Below are 22,510 nucleotides of genomic sequence, written 5' to 3'. Positions count from 1 at the left end.
ACATCATATTTATATAACCCTTGTGCAGACCTGGGGTCTATTTGACTCATAACTTGGGTTTCCTTCCACATATTTGCCTGAAATTTACCAGGATTGTTCCAAATTATGAACTTTGCAAGTCAAATTAATTTTCTCTATTTTTTTTTTGAGCTATGTGTTCGTAAAATAAATACATTCCTCCTCAAGTCCTCCACATATTTCACACATTTGATATGCCTTTGCCTAGCAGAGGAGTGTGTATGAGACATGAGGAGTGTGTATGAGATATGACAAGTGTGTATGAGACATGAGGAGTGTGTATGGAACAGTAAGAGTGTGTATGAGACATGAGGAGTGTGTCTGAGACATGAGGAGTGTGCATGGAATAGTACGAGTGTGTATGAGACATGAGGAGTGTGTATGAGACATGAGGAGTGTGTTTGGAACGGTAAGAGTGTGTATGAGACATGAGGAGATGGCATCTGGTAGGCAAAACAGACATAACAAGTGTAAAATGTTCACAAATGCAAGCTGATCACACAAAATAGTGATCATTGTAGAATTTTTGATTTATAAGCATTCAAGTCAATTTGACATGGAAAAAAACAGGTTTTATTATTTGTTGACATTAAAAATGGTCAAAATGGTTTCAAAACAATCTCCTGGGTTTCAAAAAGACAATGCCAAGAGATAGATTCATTTCAATTATGCAACACCTTCTAACAGACAAAAGTGCTGTTCCCTACCATGGTTTGTTGTCCATTCACACAGTATATCGCAACCAAGCCAGACAAATTTGGGATCAAGTTCTGGATGGCCACGGATTTGGAGATCAAATATGTCTGCAATGCATCTCCTTACTTGGGAAAGTACCCCAGTCGCCCAGGGTCCAGCTTGCGCAGTGAAGCACGAGCGATTTGCTACTGCACTGGGCATTCCAATGCTTCTGTGGAGGCATGTTGGGTTCTTGTTCCGTCTCAAAATTCACTTTTGGTGTTACAATTCATTGATGGCCAATTAAAATGAAATGACATCATTTTATTCTGTATGTGTACAAACATGTCAAAAGCCAAGGACCATAACTTCACTCAGCTTATGACATTTGTCTACAAACATACATTCGAGACTGAAGTGTTAGCAAGTTTTAATTTTATTCATGTAGCAACTTTTCATTCTTTCCCAAGTAAGGGATGTCTCATACAAACTCCTCTTCATGTCTCATACACACTCTTACTGTTCCAAACACACTCCTCATGTCTCATACACACTCTTACTATATCATGCACACTCCTCATGTCTCATACACACTCTTACTGTTCCATACACACTCCTCTGCTAGGCAAAGGCATATCAAAAGTGTGAAATATTTACAAATGTGTGGCCTTATTTGTGTGTGTGTGTGTGTGTGTGTGTGTGTGTGTGTGTGTGTGTGTGTGTGTGTTTGTGTGTGTATGTGTTAGTGTACATTTTATGTGTGCATTTTTTTGTCTGTATGTATGTTCATTGCTTTGAAAAGGACAAAAGTGTGACCTATTGCCCCACTAAATGTGGCCGAGTCAAATTGACTCGGGAGGACTTGAGAAGGAATGTATTTATTTTACGAACACATAGCTCAACAAAAATAGAGAAAATTATGTGGAAGGAAACCCAGGTTATGACACATAAAACTTTCCAGATGAGTCAAATAGACCCCAGGTCTGCACAAGGGTTGTATAAATATGATATGTACTATGGCAATGACAAACCGTAGCACACAATTTTTTTATATAAATAAAACAGACTATTTTGTATAGATAGGCCATGAAGGTTTCCATGTCACACACAGAGGTTTGGCCTGCCTTGCATCTAAGCTACTCTAAGTGAACAAATTCAAATGAGCCAGGCCTCACAGGTGATGGGGGTGTTTGCACAACAAAAGCAGGGCTGAAGAACTGTGAAAATCTCAACAGGGGGGAATCACACCTTGGGACCAGCATCAGAAAATAAACTAGTCAGTAAACCTAGTGTTACTCTGCTTTATTCTACTTTACTCTAGTGTACTCTACTCTACTTTACTCTAGTGTACTCTACTCTACTTTACTCTAGTGTACTCTACTCTACTCTACTCTAGTGTACTCTACTCTACTCTATTGTACTCTACTCTACTCTAGTGTACTCTACTCTACTCTACTCTAGTGTATGCTACTCTACTCTACTCTATTGTACTCTACTCTACTCTAGTGTACTCTACTCTACTCTACTCTAGTGTATGCTACTCTACTCTACTCTAGTGTATGCTACTCTACTCTACTCTACTCTACTGTACTCTAGTGTATGCTACTCTACTCTACTGTATGCTACTTTACTCTAGTGTACTCTACTCTACTCTAGTGTACTCTACTCTACTCTAGTGTAGTGTACTCTACTCTACTCTAGTGTATGCTACTCTACTCTACTCTACTCTAGTGTACTCTACTCTACTCTACTCTAGTGTACTCTACTCTACTCTACTCTACTCTAGTGTATGCTACTCTACTCTACACTAGTGTTGTGTACTCTACTATACTCTACTATACTCTACTCTAGTGTATGCTACTCTACTCTACTCTACTCTACTCTACTCTAGTGTATGCTACTCTACTCTACTCTACTCTAGTGTATGCTACTCTACTCTACTCTAGTGTACTCTACTCTACTCTAGTGTACTCTACTCTACTCTACTCTAGTGTATGCTACTCTACTCTACTCTAGTGTACTCTACTCTACTCTAGTGTACTCTACTCTACTCTACTCTAGTGTATGCTACTCTACTCTACTCTAGTGTACTCTACTCTACTCTACTCTACTCTACTCTACTCTAGTGTACTCTACTCTACTCTACTCTAGTGTATGCTACTCTACTCTACTCTACTCTACTCTAGTGTACTCTACTCTACTCTAGTGTACTCTACTCTACTCTAGTGTGCTCTACTCTATTTTCTCTACTCTACTCTACTCTACTCTACTCTACCTTACTCTACTCTAGTGTACTCTACTCTACTCTACCCTAGTGTTCGCTACCCCGCTCTACTCTACTCTGCTCTGCTCTACTCTACTCTACTCTACTAATTTCCACCTATCAGTGTCCTCATCTATCCAGAGGTTCTACAAATGTGCATGTGAAAAATAAACGATTGAATCTTGAATCATAGATCTTGATATGAACATAAAATGTAAACTACTAGAGCACTGGACTATGTCATAACGTCCCTAGGTAATAAATACCTGGAATGGAGTTGCAGCAATTGTTAAACTAGGCAGCATTACCAAGTATTTACAGTGTCCAGTGGGTTTGGAGTAAAAGTCTTCCATTCAAATCATCTCACATCTGGATGAACTCACTCCAGAACTTGAAACAGTTTGGCTGGAAATAAAAGGAAGTGCTCAGTGTTTCTGTGAGATGGTTATTTTCATGTGAACCAATGCAGAGCTCAGGCCCCTGTTCAATTTGTACATGAAGATGCACATCCAACAGATCCTGGTCAAGTGGAATATTAAATAAACACCTGACAGACGCTTACTTGGAAGTACCTTAAAGCGTACATTAGCAGCAGCCACTTTGATGGACCTAAAGCAGTTGTACTGACTAGGAGGGTTTGCCCCGGGAAGCAGGTTGAGGCTGTATAACCAGATGATGGTGCTCTGTAGGCTAAATCTCCATGTCTTTTGCTTTAAGACTTAATACGATGTCTGAGCAGCCCAGTGTACAGCTTCTCCAGCACAGTCCTAACCACACCACAGAGTCTTCTGCCTGCTAGCATGTGATAAGAGACACTGCAGCATTTAAGCCAAAAGCAAGAGACACTGCAGCATTTAAGCCACAAGCAACATGTATGTGAAGCCCTCATTATCTTTTATTTTATGAACACATTTTAAATAATGTGCACTGTCTTTAAAATACTTTACTTAACACTCAATGACAATAAAACTACTTTTCTCTTTCTGAGTCCCACAGTGACATGGTGTGATTTTACGCGTTTCCTTTCACTAGAACCGGAAACACAAGCATAGAGGTGGGTTCATAAAACAAGCAGCGCCCCCTTGTTACTATAGCGATCACAGAGCTTGACTTAGGTTTGAATCCAACACACGTCCTTTTTATGCAATAAAACACATTTTCAGGATAATGTTTGTTACATATTTTATTCAATTGTTTTTACATTAATTTCATCTTAAACAGAATTCAGAGTCCTACAGATCATACGATTATATATATATAAAATTTAAAAATAATTAAATAATAAAAAAATAACAACAATTTATTTACTATGTATAATTACAAGCTTAATGTAAACATAATTATTATAATCAAACAAATTACTTTATTATTTTTTACAGTAATTTAACTGCTATATATAGACTTTGCTGATGAATTTGAAATTAGTATAAAATATTGGTTTAATAATCTTGTAGTAATTAGAACTTTTAATAAATATCTGAAATAAATTTCCATGTTGTCAAGATATTTAATTTGCTAAAACATGATCACTGTTTTTCTCGTGTGTTTCACTGTGTTATGAATCATCTACGTTATATCTTCTATCTTATATCTCACAGTTGTATTCACACTCGAGTACACACACTCATCTGATGATCCAGTTTTTCTCTTTTCAGCTTTGACTTTCTTCTTGGAGAATTTAAGAGATGCGTAATTCTGTGTTTCAGCTTCAGTTTTCTGAAAAAAAAAGAGAACATAATAAAAATCCACAATACACTAAATTACACAGTCAGTGATGTGAAGATAAAAGTTAGGGACTGATGTGTAAATCTGATCAAACTGACTGTATGCATTATATCTAGAACATCAGGAGGAAAAATATCTGAATGTAGAGACATTTTACAAGTAGAAAAATTAGAAATGAGACTCATTATAAATAAAGCAGACACAGTGATATCTACAGAAAGAACAGAATTATCTGTAGAGTATATAATAGTGAAAAGATCAGTATTTATTTGTACACATACCTGCATTGTTCCTGGAGAATCTTCCATAGAAGCATTTACTATGAATACAGAAACACACAAAATTAGTGATTAAAATAAAAACAACTTTATTTATTATCTGATGACAAAAACACTTACTTTTATCACCTTTTCTTCTCCTCAGTATGAAATAAGTGAGACAGAAAATCAGAAGTGCGCACAAACCCAAAGCCGATCCCAAACCGATCACTGTCCGATGTAGAGATCTGATCATTTCTGATTCTGTTATTTCACCACATTATATTTAGATTAGTACAAAACACTGACATCTCACCTGTATTGTGTTGTTTGTTGGTGTAACTGTTGTTTTCATGCGGTGTTGGTTCACACACCACTGAATGATCACACAGAGCTACTTTAGATGTTTCTGATGCAAAAGTAACATGATCACCTATAAACATTGATCAGGATTCACTTAGTAAAAGTCTGTAAATCAGTGTTATTGAAGAAAACACAGTTAACATTACACTACTTCACTATTATTTATCTTCCAGGTTGAACATGTTAACAGTCATCAGGAAAATATCACTACATTAAACCAGGAGCTTAAACATTCAGAATCAACTCAGAATCCTACCTTTAATTTGTAAATAAGTTCCATCTCCAAACACAGTGATGGATGTTCTCACTGCACAGTAGTACATGGCTTCATCAGACCGAGTGATGTTTAAAATTATAATATTGAAACAGTTTGAAGATCTTTCTATTCGAAAATGAGACTTTTGGAATCCAGTGTGAAAAGTTTCTCTATCGCTTTTATACACTGTGACTACAATCTGAGGTTTTTTATTCTTTGGTTGTTTAAACCAGTCCATTATTCCAACTACATTCTGAGAATCATAACAGCACTGTAGAGTCGCCGAGTCTCCGATATTCACACTGAGCTTTTTATCAGGCTGATAAACTGGTGGCATTGTTAGAGATTGTGCAATAACCCAGTGTCTACCAGGATGGACTGTATCTAGAACAAAATAAATACATTATATTAATTCAAACGATAAATTTCATTCAAAAATCAATATTAAACACATGACTAAAGTCATTTTCTTTTATTGTAATAAGCTTCTATTCATCTAATCAACTAGATGGAGATAATTTGCTCCATATTACTTACACATGGTGCTGAAGATCAAAAGTAAAATCCAAAAACTGCTCATTGTTCATTTCTTATCAATTCTACTGTGTTTGTGTCTCATTTATTAACAGAATGTGAATGCACTTGAAGCACGGTTTGATTTTATACTCATACTACAGGCGGTCTGTACTGAGCATGCTCAGAATATGACATGTGATTGGTTGTATTTAAAAGAAAGGGCACTTAACACAATCATGTGGTATTCTGAACTGCCTACATCTACACCACATTTTTCCATGTTTGTGTTGTGTTTTCGTACAGAGGTATATGTTATAGTTGTTATGACAGAATGGAAAATGTGGTTTACTTGCACACTCACGTGTGTCTACACTAACATCTCACTGTTGTGTGTTTAATCTACTCACTTAATTCACCTTGTATGTAGAAAAGTCCAAATTACTGTTACACAAAGACTAGGCCCTAAACACCCCAGAGTCACCATCCTGCATGTAGGAGTGTCAGTGGGCTCTTCTGTATGGACACGAAGAACAAATATAACCTATAAATCTGAATAAAAAGAAAAAATCTTCTTTTTGTGTCAGGATCCAGCCCGGACTTTTGACCTTGTGAGTTTGTTCATGTTCTGTGTCACGTGTCTGTGTATGTGTTAATTGTCTTGTGTATTTAACCATGCCGCATTGCCTATGGCGGTGCAGAATCCTTGTCTTTATCCTTGTCTTTTGTTGCGTCTATGTAGTATGTGGTTTATGTTTTTTAGTAATTAAACCTGTTTATTTCAGCTATCCTGCAATTTGGTCTGTTTTTATCCCTGCACCGCTGACAGAAGGATTCCACCTGACTCAGACCCAGCAGGATATCTTCAGCCTGGACCGGCTTATTGCGGGAGCAATTTTCTTTTTCCAGACTGTTCTCTCGGCCCTGTTTGTCCCAGTTTATTTTTTGGGGGTGACATCAGTCAGCATTTGTTCCGGTGAGGGATGCCGCTCTGCTTCCGGTTTCCTGCGGAGGACGCCGCCTCACTTTCTGCCGGTGGACGATGCCACTAGCCCAGTTTTTGATTTGTTTTTTTTTGGTGTCCTGCTGCATCTCCCTACATCTGTTCCGGTGGGGGATGTCGCTACACTTCCTGGTTTCCCATGGAGGACGCCGCCTCACTTCCTGTCCGCGGGGGGATGGGGGGGGGGGTTGCCCCATGCATATTTTTGTTTATTTGTTGCTCCATGGTGGAGGATTTTTCCAGCCCTCCCTCCCATTCTGGTTTACGAGACGTGGGTTTGGCCGCGGTGTGTTGGCGGTTGTGGACGGTCCTTCTGCTTGGATGTAGACATCGCTCGGCCCTTCTGCTCCATGGTGGACATTGTTCTGCCCTTCTGCTTGGCGGTTGACGTCGCACGGCCCTCTCTGGCTGTGCCACCATGTGCCTTGCTCCCCCCCCACCTGCCTCGCCGTGTGCCTTGCTCCCCAACCTGCCTCGCCGTGTGCCTTGCTCCCACTACCTGCCTTGCCGTGTTCCTTGCTCCCCCCACCTGCCTTGCCATGTGCCTTGCTCCCCTCCTCCTGGATCTCGTCGGGATCGTGGTCCTTTCAGATATGGTTTGATACGGGATTGGCACATTGGGATCCGCATCTGGAGGGGGGTTGGGGTGTGTAAGAAAGATTCCTCCTCGCACTTGTCCGCGTCCCTTTACCTCTGCAAAACAATAGGAGCTCCGGAGCACTGAGAGAACAAACCACACGAGTGAAATCAAATCTGGTTTATTCCAAACAGCTGCTCAAAGAACTGAGCGACAGAACAGAATATATACACAATGCAATACAGTAAGCTATGGTGTATGAGATAAGGCGGGGGCTAAGTTTTGTCAACATAGATAGGGTGTTTGCTGCTTCCTCACAACTCTTATCCAGGCATTGAAGGTCAGAAAGCGTGTACATGAGCAAAGAGAAACTGAGTGTCCTGCGAGTAATCTCACAAGCAGGTCAGCCTATCTTGTCTTCTTCATACTGTCAAGATAGAGCGCTAAAAGAACAGGATAGACTCAAATCAAGAACATTAAATCAGAAGAGGTGAAGATGACATATAACACAGAAATAAATTTTTACATGACAGAGATTTCCTCATTTTATATTCCTTAAGATTAAGGTTACGTTATCAGCAAGCCTTTCCATCCTATGTTCCCGATATTATGCTTATGTTTGCAGAAAAACAGTTTGGAGAAAAACTCAATGATGTCAGCCTTTTGCAGAGAGATGTGTGTCGCCACCTGGAGCTCACCGACAGCCCCCTCTTTGTAGGTCAGCCGATCCTTTTATTTGGATGCTGGGAAGAGGGAACCCCTGAAAATGTCGTCAGCTGTTGCCTCAGATTTCTGAAACACAAACACTGTTTAGACAGACTTTTTACTTATGATTCTTCTTTCCAACCCATGCCTGGTTTTAGACAGGAGGCGTGGATCCGCCGTGGAAAAAAATCAGTTAACACAGCAGTGCGAGTCACAGCGACTATTTCTGCAGGTCCACTATACGGCGTCTCACCCAAAAGCGTGCCTTATTTTCCCAAATTTCTGACAAAGACACGATCTCCCAGCTTAAAAGGGTGAGTATTGCCAATTGGAATTAGGGGTTGTTTTGAATCTATCCGTGCCCAATACTCGTTGAGCTTCTGAATTAACCCTGCAGAGTACTCGCTGAGGTGTACATCAAGGTCCCCCGTTCGCAATGCCTGTTTGCCTTTTCTCCAAGGTTGGGGAAATGGTCTCCCCATTACGAGCTCATAGGGAGACAGGTGATCCAAAGCCACTTGTGCGGTCATTCTCATATCTGCTAGCACAAGGGTTAATGCATGACCCAATTTTTGGAACCGGACGTGTTCATTGCTTTACGAATTTTGTCTTTTATTGTGCGATTGGCTCGCTCCACCATACCTGATGATTGTGGATGATAAGGAATGTGGAAATGCCAATTGATCTTTAACTCTTTACATAGAAGCTGAGTGACTTTAGATGTAAATGGAGTTCCCTTGTCAGAATCAAGTCCTACAGGGATACCATATCTAGGAATTATTTCAGTAGTTAGCTTCTGTACCACAACTCTAGCATTTTCCTTACTACATGGGAAGGCTTCTACCCATCTGGAGAACTTATCACAATTTTCGCACAATGTACTGTATAATATACAGTTTGTACACTGGTCAAAGGTATATTGTGTATATATTCTATAGTGTTTTGGATTGTCTATTTGCACTAGGTTGCCCTGTTTGCACTAGGTTACACACGGTGCACTTTATGTGGCTAGTAAATCTTACTTTAAGTCCTTAGATCTGGGTTGTTCTGTGTAGCTCCATATTCCTAGAGAAATGTCACATTTCATTATGTACTGCAGCAGCTATATATGCTTTATATGACAATAAAAGCTTCTTGTCTTGTCTTGACTTGACTTGACCCGATGCTGCTGCTCTGTAGGCTAAATCTCCATTCCATTTGATTGAAGGTTTGTGATGTAGGTGGCGCTGCAGTTAGATGTCTGAGCAGCCCACTGTACAGCTTCTCCAGCACAGTCCTAACCACACCACAGAGTCTTCTGCCTGCTAGCATGTGATAAGGGACACTGCAGCATTTAAACCACAACCAACAGACTCACTAACAACTTCTTTATTAGTCATGAAAAAGTCATAGACCTTCAGGGCTCAGAGGGGTTAATAAAACAAGCCCCGCCCTCTGTCACTATAAAGATCACATAGCTTTACATAGAATGAATCCGACACACTTCATTTTTTGTAACATACACTTTCTATGAAAATTTTTTTATTTAATCGCTTGTACATTTATATTTTTTATTCTTCAGCAAATTTGAAGTCATACAGATCATACAATAAAATAAAAACAAAGCACAACACTGTCGTCATATAAAAGAGTTTTACAAAGTCTTTTAGGTTATTAACAAGAAACAGAAAATACTTTAATATTTAAAATGTGTATTATTACAAGCTTAATGTAAACAGAATTAATATAATACAATATAATCAAATCTATTAATGTATTATAATATATTCTACTGCTCAATTCTCAGCAATTCTACTGCTTTATATAGACTTTACTGACTTATACTGTGTTTTAAATTAGCTTAAAAATATTTAATAATATTGTTGTAATTAGACTTTTAAAATGAAAAACTGAAATAAATTTCCATGTAGTCAAGATATTTAATTTGCTAAAACATGATCACTGTTTTTCTCGTGTGTTTCACTGTGTTATGAATCATCTACGTTATATCTTATATCTAATATCTTACAGTTGTTTTCACACTCAAGTACACACACTCATCTGATGATCCAGTTTTTCTTTCTTCAGCTTTGACTTTCTTCTTGGAGAATTTTAGAGCTGAGTAATTCAGTGTTTCAGCTTCAATTTCCTGATAAATATAAAAAACATAAGAAATCAAGCTCACAGTAATAAAAATACAATACGAGTAACTGCAAAATACACAATAAACTACAATAAATTACACAGTCAGTTGTGTGAAGATAAAAGTTAGGGATTTTTGTGTAAATCTGATCAAACTGACTGTATAAATTATATCTAGAACATCAGGAGGAAAAATATCTGAATGTAGAGACATTTTACAAGTATGAAAATTATAAATGAGACTCATTATAAATAAAGCAGACACAGTGATATCTACAGAAAGAACAGAATGATCTGTAGAGTTTATAATAGTGAAAAGATCAGTATTTATTTGTACACATACCTGCTTTGTTCCTTGAGAATCTTCAATAGAAGCATTTACTATGAATTCAGAAACACACAAAATGAGTGATTTTATTATAAATAAAAAACTTTATTTATTATCTGATGACAAAAACACTTACTTTTATCGCCTTTTCTTCTCCTCAGTATGAAATAAGTGAGACAGAAAATCAGAAGTGCGCACAAACCCAAAGCCAATCCCAAACCAATCACTGTCCGATGTAGAGATCTGATCATTTCTGATTCTGTTATTTCACCACATTATATTTAGATTAGTACAAAACACTGACATCTCACCTGTGTTGTGTTCTGTGTTGGTGTTAGTGTTGTTTCCATGCAGTGTTGGTTCACACACCACTGAATGATCACACAGAGCTGCTTTAGATGTTTCTGATGCAATAGTAACATGATCACCTATAAACATTGATCAGGATTCACTTCAAATATCACTACATTAAACCAGGAGCTTAAACATTCAGAATCAACTCAGAATCCTACCTTTAATTTGTAAATAAGTTCCATCTCCAAATACAATGTTGGGTCTCGTCACTGCACAGTAGTACATGGCTTCATCAGACTGAGTGATGTTTGAAATTATAATATTGAAGCAGTTTGAAAATTTTTCTATTTGAAAATGAGACTTTAGGAATCCAGTGTGAAACGTTTCACTATTGCCTTTATACACTGTGACTACAATCTGAGGTTTTTTTTATTTGGTTGTTTAAACAAGTCTATTATTCCAATCACATTCTGAGAATCATAACAACACTGTAGAGTCGCCGAGCCTCCGATATTCACACTGAGCTCTTTATCAGGCTGATAAACTGGTGGCTTTGTTGGAGATTGTGCAGTAACCCAGTGTCTACCAGGATGGACTGTATCTAGAACAACAGAAATACATTAATTAAGGTATAAATTTAAATCAAAAATCAATATTAAACACATGACTAATGGAAAAATATTGAAATTCCACATACAACTTAATTTTCTTTTATTGTAATAAACATGTGTTCAAAATACATCAAAATGTATATCAAAATAATTTGCTCATATTACTTACACATGGTGCTGAAGATGAAAAGTAAAATCCAGAAACTGCTCATTGTTCATTTCTTATCAATTCTACAGTGTTTGTCTCTCATTTATTAACAGAATGTGAATGCACTTGAAGCACAGTTTGATTTTATATTCATACTACAGGCGGTCTGTACTGAGCATGCTCAGAATATGACACGTGATTGGTTGTATTTAAAAAAGGACACTTAACACAATCATGTGGTATTCTGATCTGCCTACATCTATACCACATTGTTCCATGTTTGTGTTGTGTTGTTGTACAGAGATGTATGTTATAGTTGTTATGATAGAATGGAAAATGTGGTTTACTCGTACACACACGTGTGTCTACACTAACATCTCACTGTTGTGTGTTTAATCTACTCACTTAATTCAACTTGTATGTAGAAAAGTCCAAATTACATAAATGTAAATGCTGTGAAACTGTCACACAAAGACTAGGCCCTATACACCCCAGAGTCACCATCCTGCATGTAGGAGTGTCAGTGGGCTCTTCTGTATGGATACGAAGAACAAATATAACCTATAAATCTGAATAAAAAGAAAAAATCTGCTTTTCAGCAGATTCGGGATCCAGCCTGGACTTTTGACCTTGTGCGTTTGTTCATGTTCTGTGCCACGTGTCTGCCCCGCCCTCGTCTCTTCCTCCCCGCATCTGCACACCTGCTCCTCATGTGTTAATTGTCTTGTGTATTTAACCGTGCCGCGTTTCCTATGGCAGCGCATTTGGGTCTGTTTTTATCCCTGCAGCGCTGACAGAAGGATTCTCCGTGGCCCAGCAGGATAGCTTCAGCCTGGACTGGCTTATTGCGGGAGTATTTTTCTTTTTCCGGACTGTTCTCTCGGCCCTGATTGTCCCTGGACTTTAGTTTATTTTTTTGGGGTGACATCGGTCCGCATTTGTTCCGGTGAGGGATGCCTCCCTGCTTCCAGTTTCCAGCGGAGAACGCCGCCTCACTTCCTGCCGGCAGACGATGTCACCAGCTTGTTTTTTGCTTTTTCTTATTTTTTTTTGGTGTCTTGCTGCATCTCCCAGCATCTGTTCTTGTGAGGGATGTTGCTTCACTTCCTGGTTTCCCATGGAGGATGCCGCCTCGCTTCCTGTCCGCTGGAGGTGTTGCAGGCTCGTATGTTTTTGCTCCATGGATATTTTTGTTTATTTTTTGCTCCATGGCAGACAATTTTTCCGGCCTTCCCTCACATTACGGATTTTGAGACGTGGGTCTGGCCGCAGTGTGTAGGGCGTTGTGCTCGGTCCTTCTGCTTGGATGTAGACGTTGCTCTGCCCTTCTGCTCTGGGGTAGATGTCGTTCTGCCCTTCTGATTGGCGGTGGACGTCGCTGGACCCTCTCTGGCTATGCCGCCATGTGCTTTGCTCCCCCCCACCTGCTTCGCCGTGTGCCTTGCTGCCCCCACCTTCCTTGCCATGCCCCCCCCCCCCCCTCCCTACTGGATCTCATCTGGAAACTGATTTGTTTCTAGCTAATTGTATTGCACTGTGGTTTGACAATGAATCTGAAACAGTGGCTAATATAATGTATACACAAAATAGTTCCAACCAATGTACAAACTGTATATTATACAGTACATTGTGCAAAACTACAGTGTCTGTGTGTGTATGTGTCTGTGTGTGTTTGTTTAGTTTAGTTCATGTTGAGGAGTTTGATGGCTTCCAGGAAGAAACCTTTGGTACCTTTTACCAGATGAAAGCACGGTGAAGTGTGTGTGTGTGTGTTTGAGTGTGTGTGTGGGGTCATTCACAATGCTGCCAGCTTGCAGAGTGTGGTGTAAATGTCCATGATAGAGGAATTGTGATACTCTGATGATCTTCTCAGCTGTACTCACTATCCACTGCATAGTCTTCCGATCCAAGACGGTGCAGTTCGCAAAACAGTTGCTCAGGATGCTCTCCATGTTCCCTCTGTAGAACATGTTCAGGATGGGGGACAGAGATGGGCTTTTGTCAGCCTTCCTACGATGTAGAGATACTGCTAGGCTTTTTTTTTTGTTGTTGATGGAGTTGTTGTTGAGTGACCAGGAGAAGGTCTCTGTTAGATGAACACCAAAAATGTTTGTGCCCTTTATGATCTCCATGGAGAATCCATCGATGTTCAGTCTAGAAAGGTCCCTCTGTGCTCGCAAACTGCAAGTTGTCCAGTAAAGGTGGGAGCTGGGTCTTGATGTGTCTCATGACGAGCTACTCAAAGCACTAGGCATCAGCAACACACGAACCTTTGCTGTGATCCGTGGATTGATGGTCTAGGAGGCAGTCATGTAATAAATGCACTTGCCAAAGTAACTGGATACTGATGCCGTGAACCCCTTCGAGTTGATGGAATCGCCAGTGGTTGCAGCTTCCCTAAAGTGAAAGTAACGTGACATACGGCTAAGTATGGTGACCCATGCTCAGAATTTGTTCTCTGCATTTAACCCATCCAAAGTGCACACACACAGCAGTGAACACACACACCGTGAACACACACCTGGAGCAGTGGGCAGCCACATGTTCCAGTTGGTGCACTCAAAACAGACCTGAGGATCCGAGGTGGCTCCTGCTAGCCAGGTTCTCACCTGCTTCAGAACATTGGACTGAGTGACCAAAGGTTTGGCTAATGCAGCTCAACTATGAATATTGAACCTGTGGAGCCTGAGACCAACAGATTTGGTGGAACCAGTGTAGTTAAGGTGCATGTTTGAGTTGGTCAGCTGTGGTTTTATTTTTGGCTACAATACAGGTTAATACATGGACATCCCTTTCAGACAGCTTCCTGTTGTGTAAACAGTTACTCCTGTTGGATGTGGTTGGTGCTTCGTGCTGGTTTGTAGACATTATCCTGGCTTCAGTAGCTCACTATACACCACAAGGACGAGACACTTGTACCATATTGTCCTCTTTTAATCTCTGATATGTCTCCCATTCACACTCTGCTCTTACTTATGCAAAGTGAAATCAATGACGTTTGGCCAAGATGGTCAGCATAGATAGGTGCAACAACCTCCAACAATACAGTATATTGGCCACTGTTTCAGATTCATTGTCCAACCCCAGTGCAAAACAATTAGCTAGAAATACATAGTTAACATGTTACCATAGTTACCATGTCTAAACTGATCTAATTCAGCACAACAAAAAGCAGATTTTTTCTTTTTGTTTTTAAGATTTAGATTTATATTTGTACTTCGTGTCCATAGAAAAAAGCCCACTGACACTCTTACATGCAGGATGGTGACTCTGGGGTGTATAGGGCCTAGTCTTTGTGTAACAGTTTCACAGCATTTACATTTATGTAATTTAGACTTTTCTACATACAAGCTGAAGTAAGTCAGTACATTAAACACACAACAGTGAGACGTTAGTGTAGACACACGTGAGTGTACAAGTAAACCACATTTTCCATTCTGTCATAACAACTATAACATATACCTCTGTACAACAACACAACACAAACATGGAAAAATGTGGTATAGATGTAGGCAGATCAGAATACCACATGATCGTGTTACATCCCTTTTCTTTTAAATACAACCAATCACATGTCATATTCTGAGCGTGCTCAGTACAGACCGCCTGTATGAATATAATATCAAACCGTGCTTCAAGTGCATTCACATTCTGTTAATAAATGAGACACAAACACAGTAGAATTGATAAGAAATGAACAATGAGCAGTTTCTGGATTTTACTTTTCATCTTCAGCACCATGTGTAAGTAATATGAGTAAATTATCTCCATCTAGTTTGATGTATTTTGAAAAATAGTCTTACAAGCTAATTACTCTAAACATAATGTATGAAGTTGTATGTGAACAAATTCAAAAATTATCCCTATAATATGGTGTTTATTAATGATTTCATGACCTGAACAATGTATTTCTGATTCTCTAGATATAGTCCATCCTGGTAGACACTGGGTTACTGCACAATCTCCAACAAAGGCATCAGTTTATCAGCCTGATAAAGAGCTCAGTGTGAATATCGGAGACTCGGCGACTCTACAGTGTTGTTATGATTCTCCGAATTTGATTGGAATAATAGACTTGTTTAAACAACCAAACAACAAAAAACCTCAGATTGTAGTCACAGTGTATAAAAGCGGTAGTGAAATTTTTCACACTGGATTCCAAAAGTCTCGTTTTAAAATAGAAAGACCTTCAAACTGCTTCAGTATTATAATTTTAAGCGTCACTCAGTCTGATGAAGCCATGTACTACTGTGCACTCACATTCCCTTCCACTGTGTTTGGAGATGGAACTTATTTACAAATTAAAGGTAGGATTCTGAGTTGATTCTGAATGTTTAAGCTCCTGGTTTAATGTAGTGATATTTTCCTGATGACTGTTAACATGTTCAACCTGGAAGATAAATAATAGTAGTGAAATGTTAACTGTGTTTTCTTCAACAACACTGAGTTACAGACTTTTACTAAGTGAATCCTGATCAATGTTTATAGGTGATCATGTTACTATTGCATCAGAAACATCTAAAGCAGCTCTGTGTGATCATTCAGTGGTGTGTGAACCAACACTGCATGGAAACAACACTAACACCAACACACAACACAACACAGGTGAGATGTCAGTGTTTTGTACAAATCTAAATATAATGTGGTGAAATAACAGAATCAGAAATGATCAGATCTCTACATCGGACAGTGATCGGTTTGGGATCGGCTTTGGGTTTGTGCGCACTTCTGATTTTCTGTCTCACTTATTTCATACTGAGGAGAAGAAAAGGTGATAAAAGTAAGTGTTTTTGTCATCAGATAATAATTAGAGGTTTTTTTTATTTACAATAAAAACACTAATTGGTGTGTTCTGTATTCATAGTAAATGCTTCTATTGAAGATTCTCCAGTAACAAAGCAGGTATGTGTACAAATAAATACTGATCTTTTCACTATTATATACTCTACAGATAATTCTGTTCTTTCTGTAGATATCACTGTGTCTGATTTATTTATAATTTATTTATTTGTAAAATGTCTCTACATTCAGTTATTTTTCCTCCTGATGTTCTAGATATAATTTATATAGTCAGTTTGATCAGATTTACACAAAAATCCCTGACTTTTATCTTCACACCACAGACTGTGTAGTTTATTGTGTATTTTGCAGTTACTTTTATTCTATTTTTATTGCTGTGAGCTCGGTTTCTTATGTTTTTTATATTTATCAGGAAACTGAAGCTGAAACACTGAATTACGCAGCTCTAAAATTCTCCAAGAAGAAAGTCAAAGCTGCAGAAAGAAAAACTGGATCATCAGATGAGTGTGTGTACTCGAGTGTGAATACAACTGTAAGATATAAGATAGAAGATATAACGTAGATGATTCATAACCCAGTGAAACACACGAGAAAAACAGTGATCATGTTTTAGTAAATTAAATATCCTGACTACATTTTAAACATTTAATTATTACAAGATTATTAAATATTTTAAGCTAATTTCAAACTTGACAGCAAAGTCTATGTATAGCAGCATAATTGCTGTATATAATAATGAATTAATTTATTTGATAGTTTAATTTCTGTTTACATTAAGCTTGTAATAATACATATTAAATAAATTTGCACATATTAAATATTAAAGTATTTTTCTGTTTCCTGTTAATAACCTAAAAGACAGAGAACTTTGTAAAACTTTTTTATATGATGACAGTCTTGTGCTTTGTGTTGATTTTATTGTATGATCTGTATGACTCACAGTGCTTGAACTTTGCTGAAGACAAAATAAATGTACAAACAATTAAATAAAAGCTTGTTGTACAATGTCTTACAAAACAGGAAGTGTGTCGGATTCAACGCTATGTAAAGCTATGTGATCTTTATAGTAACAGGGGGCGGGGCTTGTTTTATTAACCCATCTGAGCCCTGAAGTTCTATGACTTTTTCATGACTAATAAAGAAGCTGTTAGTGAGTCTGTTGGTTGTGGCTTAAATGCTGCAGTGTCTCTTATCACATGGTAGCAGGCAGAAGACTCTGTGGTGTGGTTAGGACTGTGCTGGAGAAGCTGTACACTGGGCTGCTCAGACATCTTGTCTCCATTTTAACTGCAGCGCCACCTACAGTACAGACCAAAAGTTTGGACACACCTTCTCATTCAAAGAGTTTTCTTTATTTTCATGACTATGAAAATTGTAGATTCACACTGAAGGCATCAAAACTATGAATGAACACGTGTAGAATTATATACATACATAACAAAAAAGTGTGAAACAACTGAAAATATGTCATATTCTAGGTTCTTCAAAGTTTTGCTTTGATTACTTCTTTGCACACTCTTGGCATTCTCTTGATGAGCTTCAAGAGGTCATCACCTGAAATGGTCTTCCAACAGTCTTGAAGGAGTTCCCAGAGATGCTTAGCACTTGTTGGCCCGTTTGCCTTCACTCTGCGGTTCAGCTCACCCCAAACCATCTCGACTGGGTTCAGGTCCGGTGACTGTGGAGGCCAGGTCATCTGGCGCAGCACCCCATCGCTCTCCTTCATGGTCAACTAGCCCTTACACAGCCTGGAGGTGTGTTTGGGGTCATCGTCCTGTTGAAAAGGTGGTGTGTCCAAACTTTTGGAAGGTGTGTCCAAACTTTTGGTCTGTACTGTACATCACAAACCTTCAATCAAAAGGAATGGAGATTTAGCCTACAGAGCAGCAGCATCAGGTGAAGTCAAGTCAAGACAAGACAAGAAGCTTTAATTGTCATATAAAGCATATATAGCTGACACAGTACATAATGAAATGTGACGTTTCTCTAGGAATATGGAGCTACACAGAACAACCCAGATCTAAGGACTTAAAGTAAGATTTACTAGCCACATAAAGTGCACTGTTTGTAACCTAGTGCAAACAGACAATAGAAAACACTACAGGATATATACACAAAATAGTTCAAATTGTATATTATACAGTACATTGTGCAATAATATGGTGTGTGTTTGTGCGTGTTTGTGTGTGTGTGTGTTTGTGTGTGTGTGTGTGTGTGTGTGTGTGTGTGTGTGTGTGTGTGTGTGTGTGTGTGTGTGTGTGTGTGTGTGTGTATTCCATACATTTCAGTTTATGTTGAGGAGTTTGATGGCTTCCAGGAAGAAACCTTCATGTACCTTTCATGGTACATCTGGATTCTGTAGCTCATTATACACAACAAGGACGAGACACTTTCCTCTATTAAACTCTGATACGTCTCTCATTCACACTCTACTCTTACTTATGGAAAGTGAAATCAGTGACATTTGGCCAAGATGGTGAGTGTTTTATATTGTCTGTTTCACTGTTTGCACTGTTTACACACATTGCACTTCATGTGGCTAGTCCTTAGATCTGGGTTGTTCTGTGTAGTTCCATTGTCCTAACATCACATTTCATTATGTACTGCATCAGCTATATATGTTTGAATTCACAATACAAGCTTCTTGTCTTGTCTTGACTTGACTTGACCCGATGCTGCTGCTCTGTAGGCTAAATCCCAGTGTACAGCTTCTCCAGCACAGTCCTAACCACACCACAGAGTCTTCTGCATGCTAGCATGTGATAAGAAACACTGCAGCATTTAAGCCACAACCAACAGACTCACTAACAGCTTCTTTATTAGTCATGAAAAAGTCATAGACCTTCAGGGCTCAGATGGGTTAATAAAACAAGCCCCGCCCTCTGTCACTATAAAGATCACATAGCTTTACATAGAATGAATCCGACACACTTCATTTTTTGTAACACATTTTCTATCAACATTTTTTTTTATTTAATTGCTTGTACATTTATATTTTTTATTCTTCAGCAAAGTTGAAGTCATACAGATCATACAATAAAATCAACACAAAGCACAACACTGTCGTCATATAAAAGAGTTTTACAAATGTGTATTATTATAAGCTTAATGTAAACAGAATTAATATAATATAATATAATATAATATAATTTATTAATGTATTATAATATACAGCAATTCTACTGCTTTATATAGACTTTACGGACTTATACTGAGTTTTAAATTAGCATAAAAATATTTAATAATCTTGCAGTAATTAGACTTTTAAAATGAAAATCTGAAATAAATTTCCATGTAGTCAAGATATTTAATTTACTAAAACATGATCACTGTTTTTCTCGTGTGTTTCACTGTGTTATGAATCATCTATGTTATATCTACTATCTTATATCTTACAGTTGTTTTCACACTCGAGTACACACACTCATCTGATGATCCAGTTTTTATTTCTGCAGCTTTGACTTTCTTCTTGGAGAATTTCAAAGCTGCGTAATTCAGTGTTTCAGCTTCAGTTTCCTGATAAATATAAAAAACATAAGAAATCGAGCTCACAGTAATAAAAATATAATACGAGTAACTGCAAAATACACAATAAACTACAATAAACTACACAGTCTGTGGTGTGAAGATAAAAGTTTGGGATTTCTGTGTAAATCTGAACAAACTGACTGTATAAATTATATTTGGAACATCAGGAGGAAAAATATCTGAATGTAGAGACATTTTACAAGTAGAAAAATTAGAAATGAGACTCATTATAAATAAAGCAGACACAGTGATATCTACAGAAAGAACAGAATGATCTGTAAAGTATATAATAGTGAAAAGATCAGTATTTATTTGTACACATACCTGCTTTGTTCCTGGAGAATCTTCAATAGAAGCATTTACTATGAATACAGAAACACACAAAATTGGTGATTTTATTATAAATAAAAATAGCTCTATTTATTATCTGATGACAAAAACACTTACTTTTATCACCTTTTCTTCTCCTCAGTATGAAATAAGTGAGACAGAAAATCAGAAGTGCGCACAAACCCAAAGCCGATCCCAAACCGATCACTGTCCAATGTAGAGATCTGATCATTTCTGATTCTGTTATTTCACCACATTATATTTAGATTAGTACAAAACACTGACATCTCACCTGTGTTGTGTTGTGTGTTGGTGTTAGTGTTGTTTCCATGCAGTGTTGGTTCACACACCACTGAATTATTACACAGAGCTGCTTTAGATGTTTCTGATGCAATAGTAACATGATCACATATAAACATTGATCAGGATTCACTTAGTAAAAGTCTGTAACTCAGTGTTGTTGAAGAAAACACAGTTAACATTTCACTCCTTCACTATTATTTATCTTCCAGGTTGAACATGTTAACAGTCATCAGGAAAATATCACTACATTAAACCAGGAGCTTAAACTTTCAGAATCAACTCAGAATCCTACCTTTAATTTGTAAATAAGTTCCATCTCCAAACACAATGTTGGGTCTCCTCACTGCACAGTAGTACATGGCTTCATCAGACTGAGTGACACTTAAAATTATAATATTGAAGCAGTTTGAAGATCTTTCTATTTTAAAACAAGACTTTTTGAATCCAGTGTGAAAAGTTTCCATATTGCTTTTATACACTGTGACTACAATCTGAGGTTTTTTATTCTTTGGTTGTTTAAACAATTCTATTAGACCAATCACATTCTGAGAATCATAACAACACTGTAGAGTCGTGGAGTCTCCGATATTCACACTGAGCTCTTTATCAAGCTGGTTAACTGGTGGCTTTGTGACAGATTGTGCAGTAACCCAGTGTCTACCAGGATGGACTGTATCTAGAACAACAAATAAATTAATTATAATTAATAATTATTTAAAAAAACAATATGATTAAACGAAAAATATTGAAATCCTTTTCACATACAACTTCGTTTTCTTTTATTGTAATAAACTTTTTTTTCTATACACATCAAACTAGATGGAGATAATTTGCTCATATTACTTACACATGGTGCTGAAGATGAAAAGTAAAATCCAGAAACTGCTCATTGTTCATTTCTTATCAATTCTACAGTTTGTGTCTCATTTATTAACAGAATGTGAATGCACTTGAAGCACGGTTTGATTTTATATTCATACTACAGGCTGAGCATGCTGTACTGAGCATGCTCAGAATATGACATGTGATTGGTTGCATTTAAAAGAAAAGGGATGTAACACAATCATGTGGTATTCTGACCTGCCTCCATCTACACCGCCTTTTTTAATATTTCTGTTGTGTTGTTGTTCAGAGATATTAGAATATTGATATGATCAAATGGAAAATGTGGTTTACTCGTACACTCACGTGTGTCTACAATAACGTCTCACTGTTGTGTGTTTTTACTGCTCACTAATCTCATTATGTATAAATGAATGTTTATAAAATAAACGTGTATAAACACTTTTACACAGATTTGACCCTGAACACATAACAGTCAGCATCCTGGAACCAGGAAGTGTGTTGAGTTCTGATTGGACACGAAGCACAAATATAACCTCCACATTGTTAGACATTTTTATTTTATTCTACTCTATTGTAATTTTACTTAATTGTAATTCTACTCTAATTTCTATTGTATTTCATACATTTTAGCACGTATCTTGGTGACCAATTGTCTCTGAGCAGCTGATTATGAAATATATATCAGAAATATATACATTTCTGAGGTAAACATTATCAAAGATAAATGTGTGAATGGAACTTTGAATACATAAAAAAATTACTATGATAAAGTCAAAACAAAATAAAAGAACAAAAAATATAGTTAAACGATTTTATTTATTTATTTATTTATTTATTTATTTATCT

At 37.6% G+C, this 22,510-nt stretch overlaps 2 protein-coding genes, 1 long non-coding RNA gene and 1 pseudogene across 3 annotated transcripts in view; 1 reads left to right on the top strand and 3 right to left on the bottom strand.

Annotated features, from left to right (window-relative positions):
* Positions 1-4,339: 4,339 nt before the first annotated feature.
* LOC113646059 overlaps positions 4,340-22,510 on the bottom strand; it is a 40,643-nt gene continuing 22,472 nt past the window's right edge. The window contains exon 6 of the mRNA XM_047802156.1: positions 4,340-4,672. Within this exon, the coding sequence (XP_047658112.1) occupies positions 4,523-4,672 (150 nt within the window). The 3' untranslated portion in view covers positions 4,340-4,522. The remainder of the gene's footprint in view (positions 4,673-22,510) is intronic.
* LOC125139158 lies at positions 10,013-12,015 on the bottom strand (annotated as a pseudogene).
* LOC113646060 lies at positions 16,581-17,167 on the top strand. The gene is made up of 3 exons (XR_007138261.1): positions 16,581-16,637; positions 16,722-16,759; positions 17,070-17,167. It is a non-coding gene; the product is annotated as an uncharacterized LOC113646060 (long non-coding RNA).
* On the bottom strand, positions 19,887-21,708 carry LOC113646065. The gene is made up of 6 exons (XM_047802160.1): positions 21,666-21,708; positions 21,111-21,494; positions 20,808-20,924; positions 20,633-20,722; positions 20,510-20,547; positions 19,887-20,173 (listed from the first exon to the last, which is right to left on the bottom strand). Exons 1-6 carry the CDS (start codon positions 21,706-21,708, stop codon positions 20,024-20,026), a joined length of 822 nt encoding a protein of 273 aa, XP_047658116.1. The 3' UTR covers positions 19,887-20,023.

Source organism: Tachysurus fulvidraco, chromosome 17 (genome assembly GCF_022655615.1).
Source record: "Tachysurus fulvidraco isolate hzauxx_2018 chromosome 17, HZAU_PFXX_2.0, whole genome shotgun sequence".
NCBI classification, from domain to species: domain Eukaryota; kingdom Metazoa; phylum Chordata; class Actinopteri; order Siluriformes; family Bagridae; genus Tachysurus; species Tachysurus fulvidraco.
This window is presented reverse-complemented; position numbering and strand designations above follow the sequence as displayed.

Excerpts from the sequence above, each read along its gene's own strand:
- LOC113646065 (XM_047802160.1), bottom strand. The coding sequence starts at position 21,708 with ATGAGCAGTTTCTGGATTTTACTTTTCATCTTCAGCACCATGT. Across the intron at positions 20,723-20,807 it reads CAACACACAACACAACACAG|TGATCGGTTTGGGATCGGCT; the intron begins GTGAGATGTCAG and ends TACATTGGACAG. Across the intron at positions 20,548-20,632 it reads GAGAAGAAAAGGTGATAAAA|TAAATGCTTCTATTGAAGAT; the intron begins GTAAGTGTTTTT and ends CTGTATTCATAG.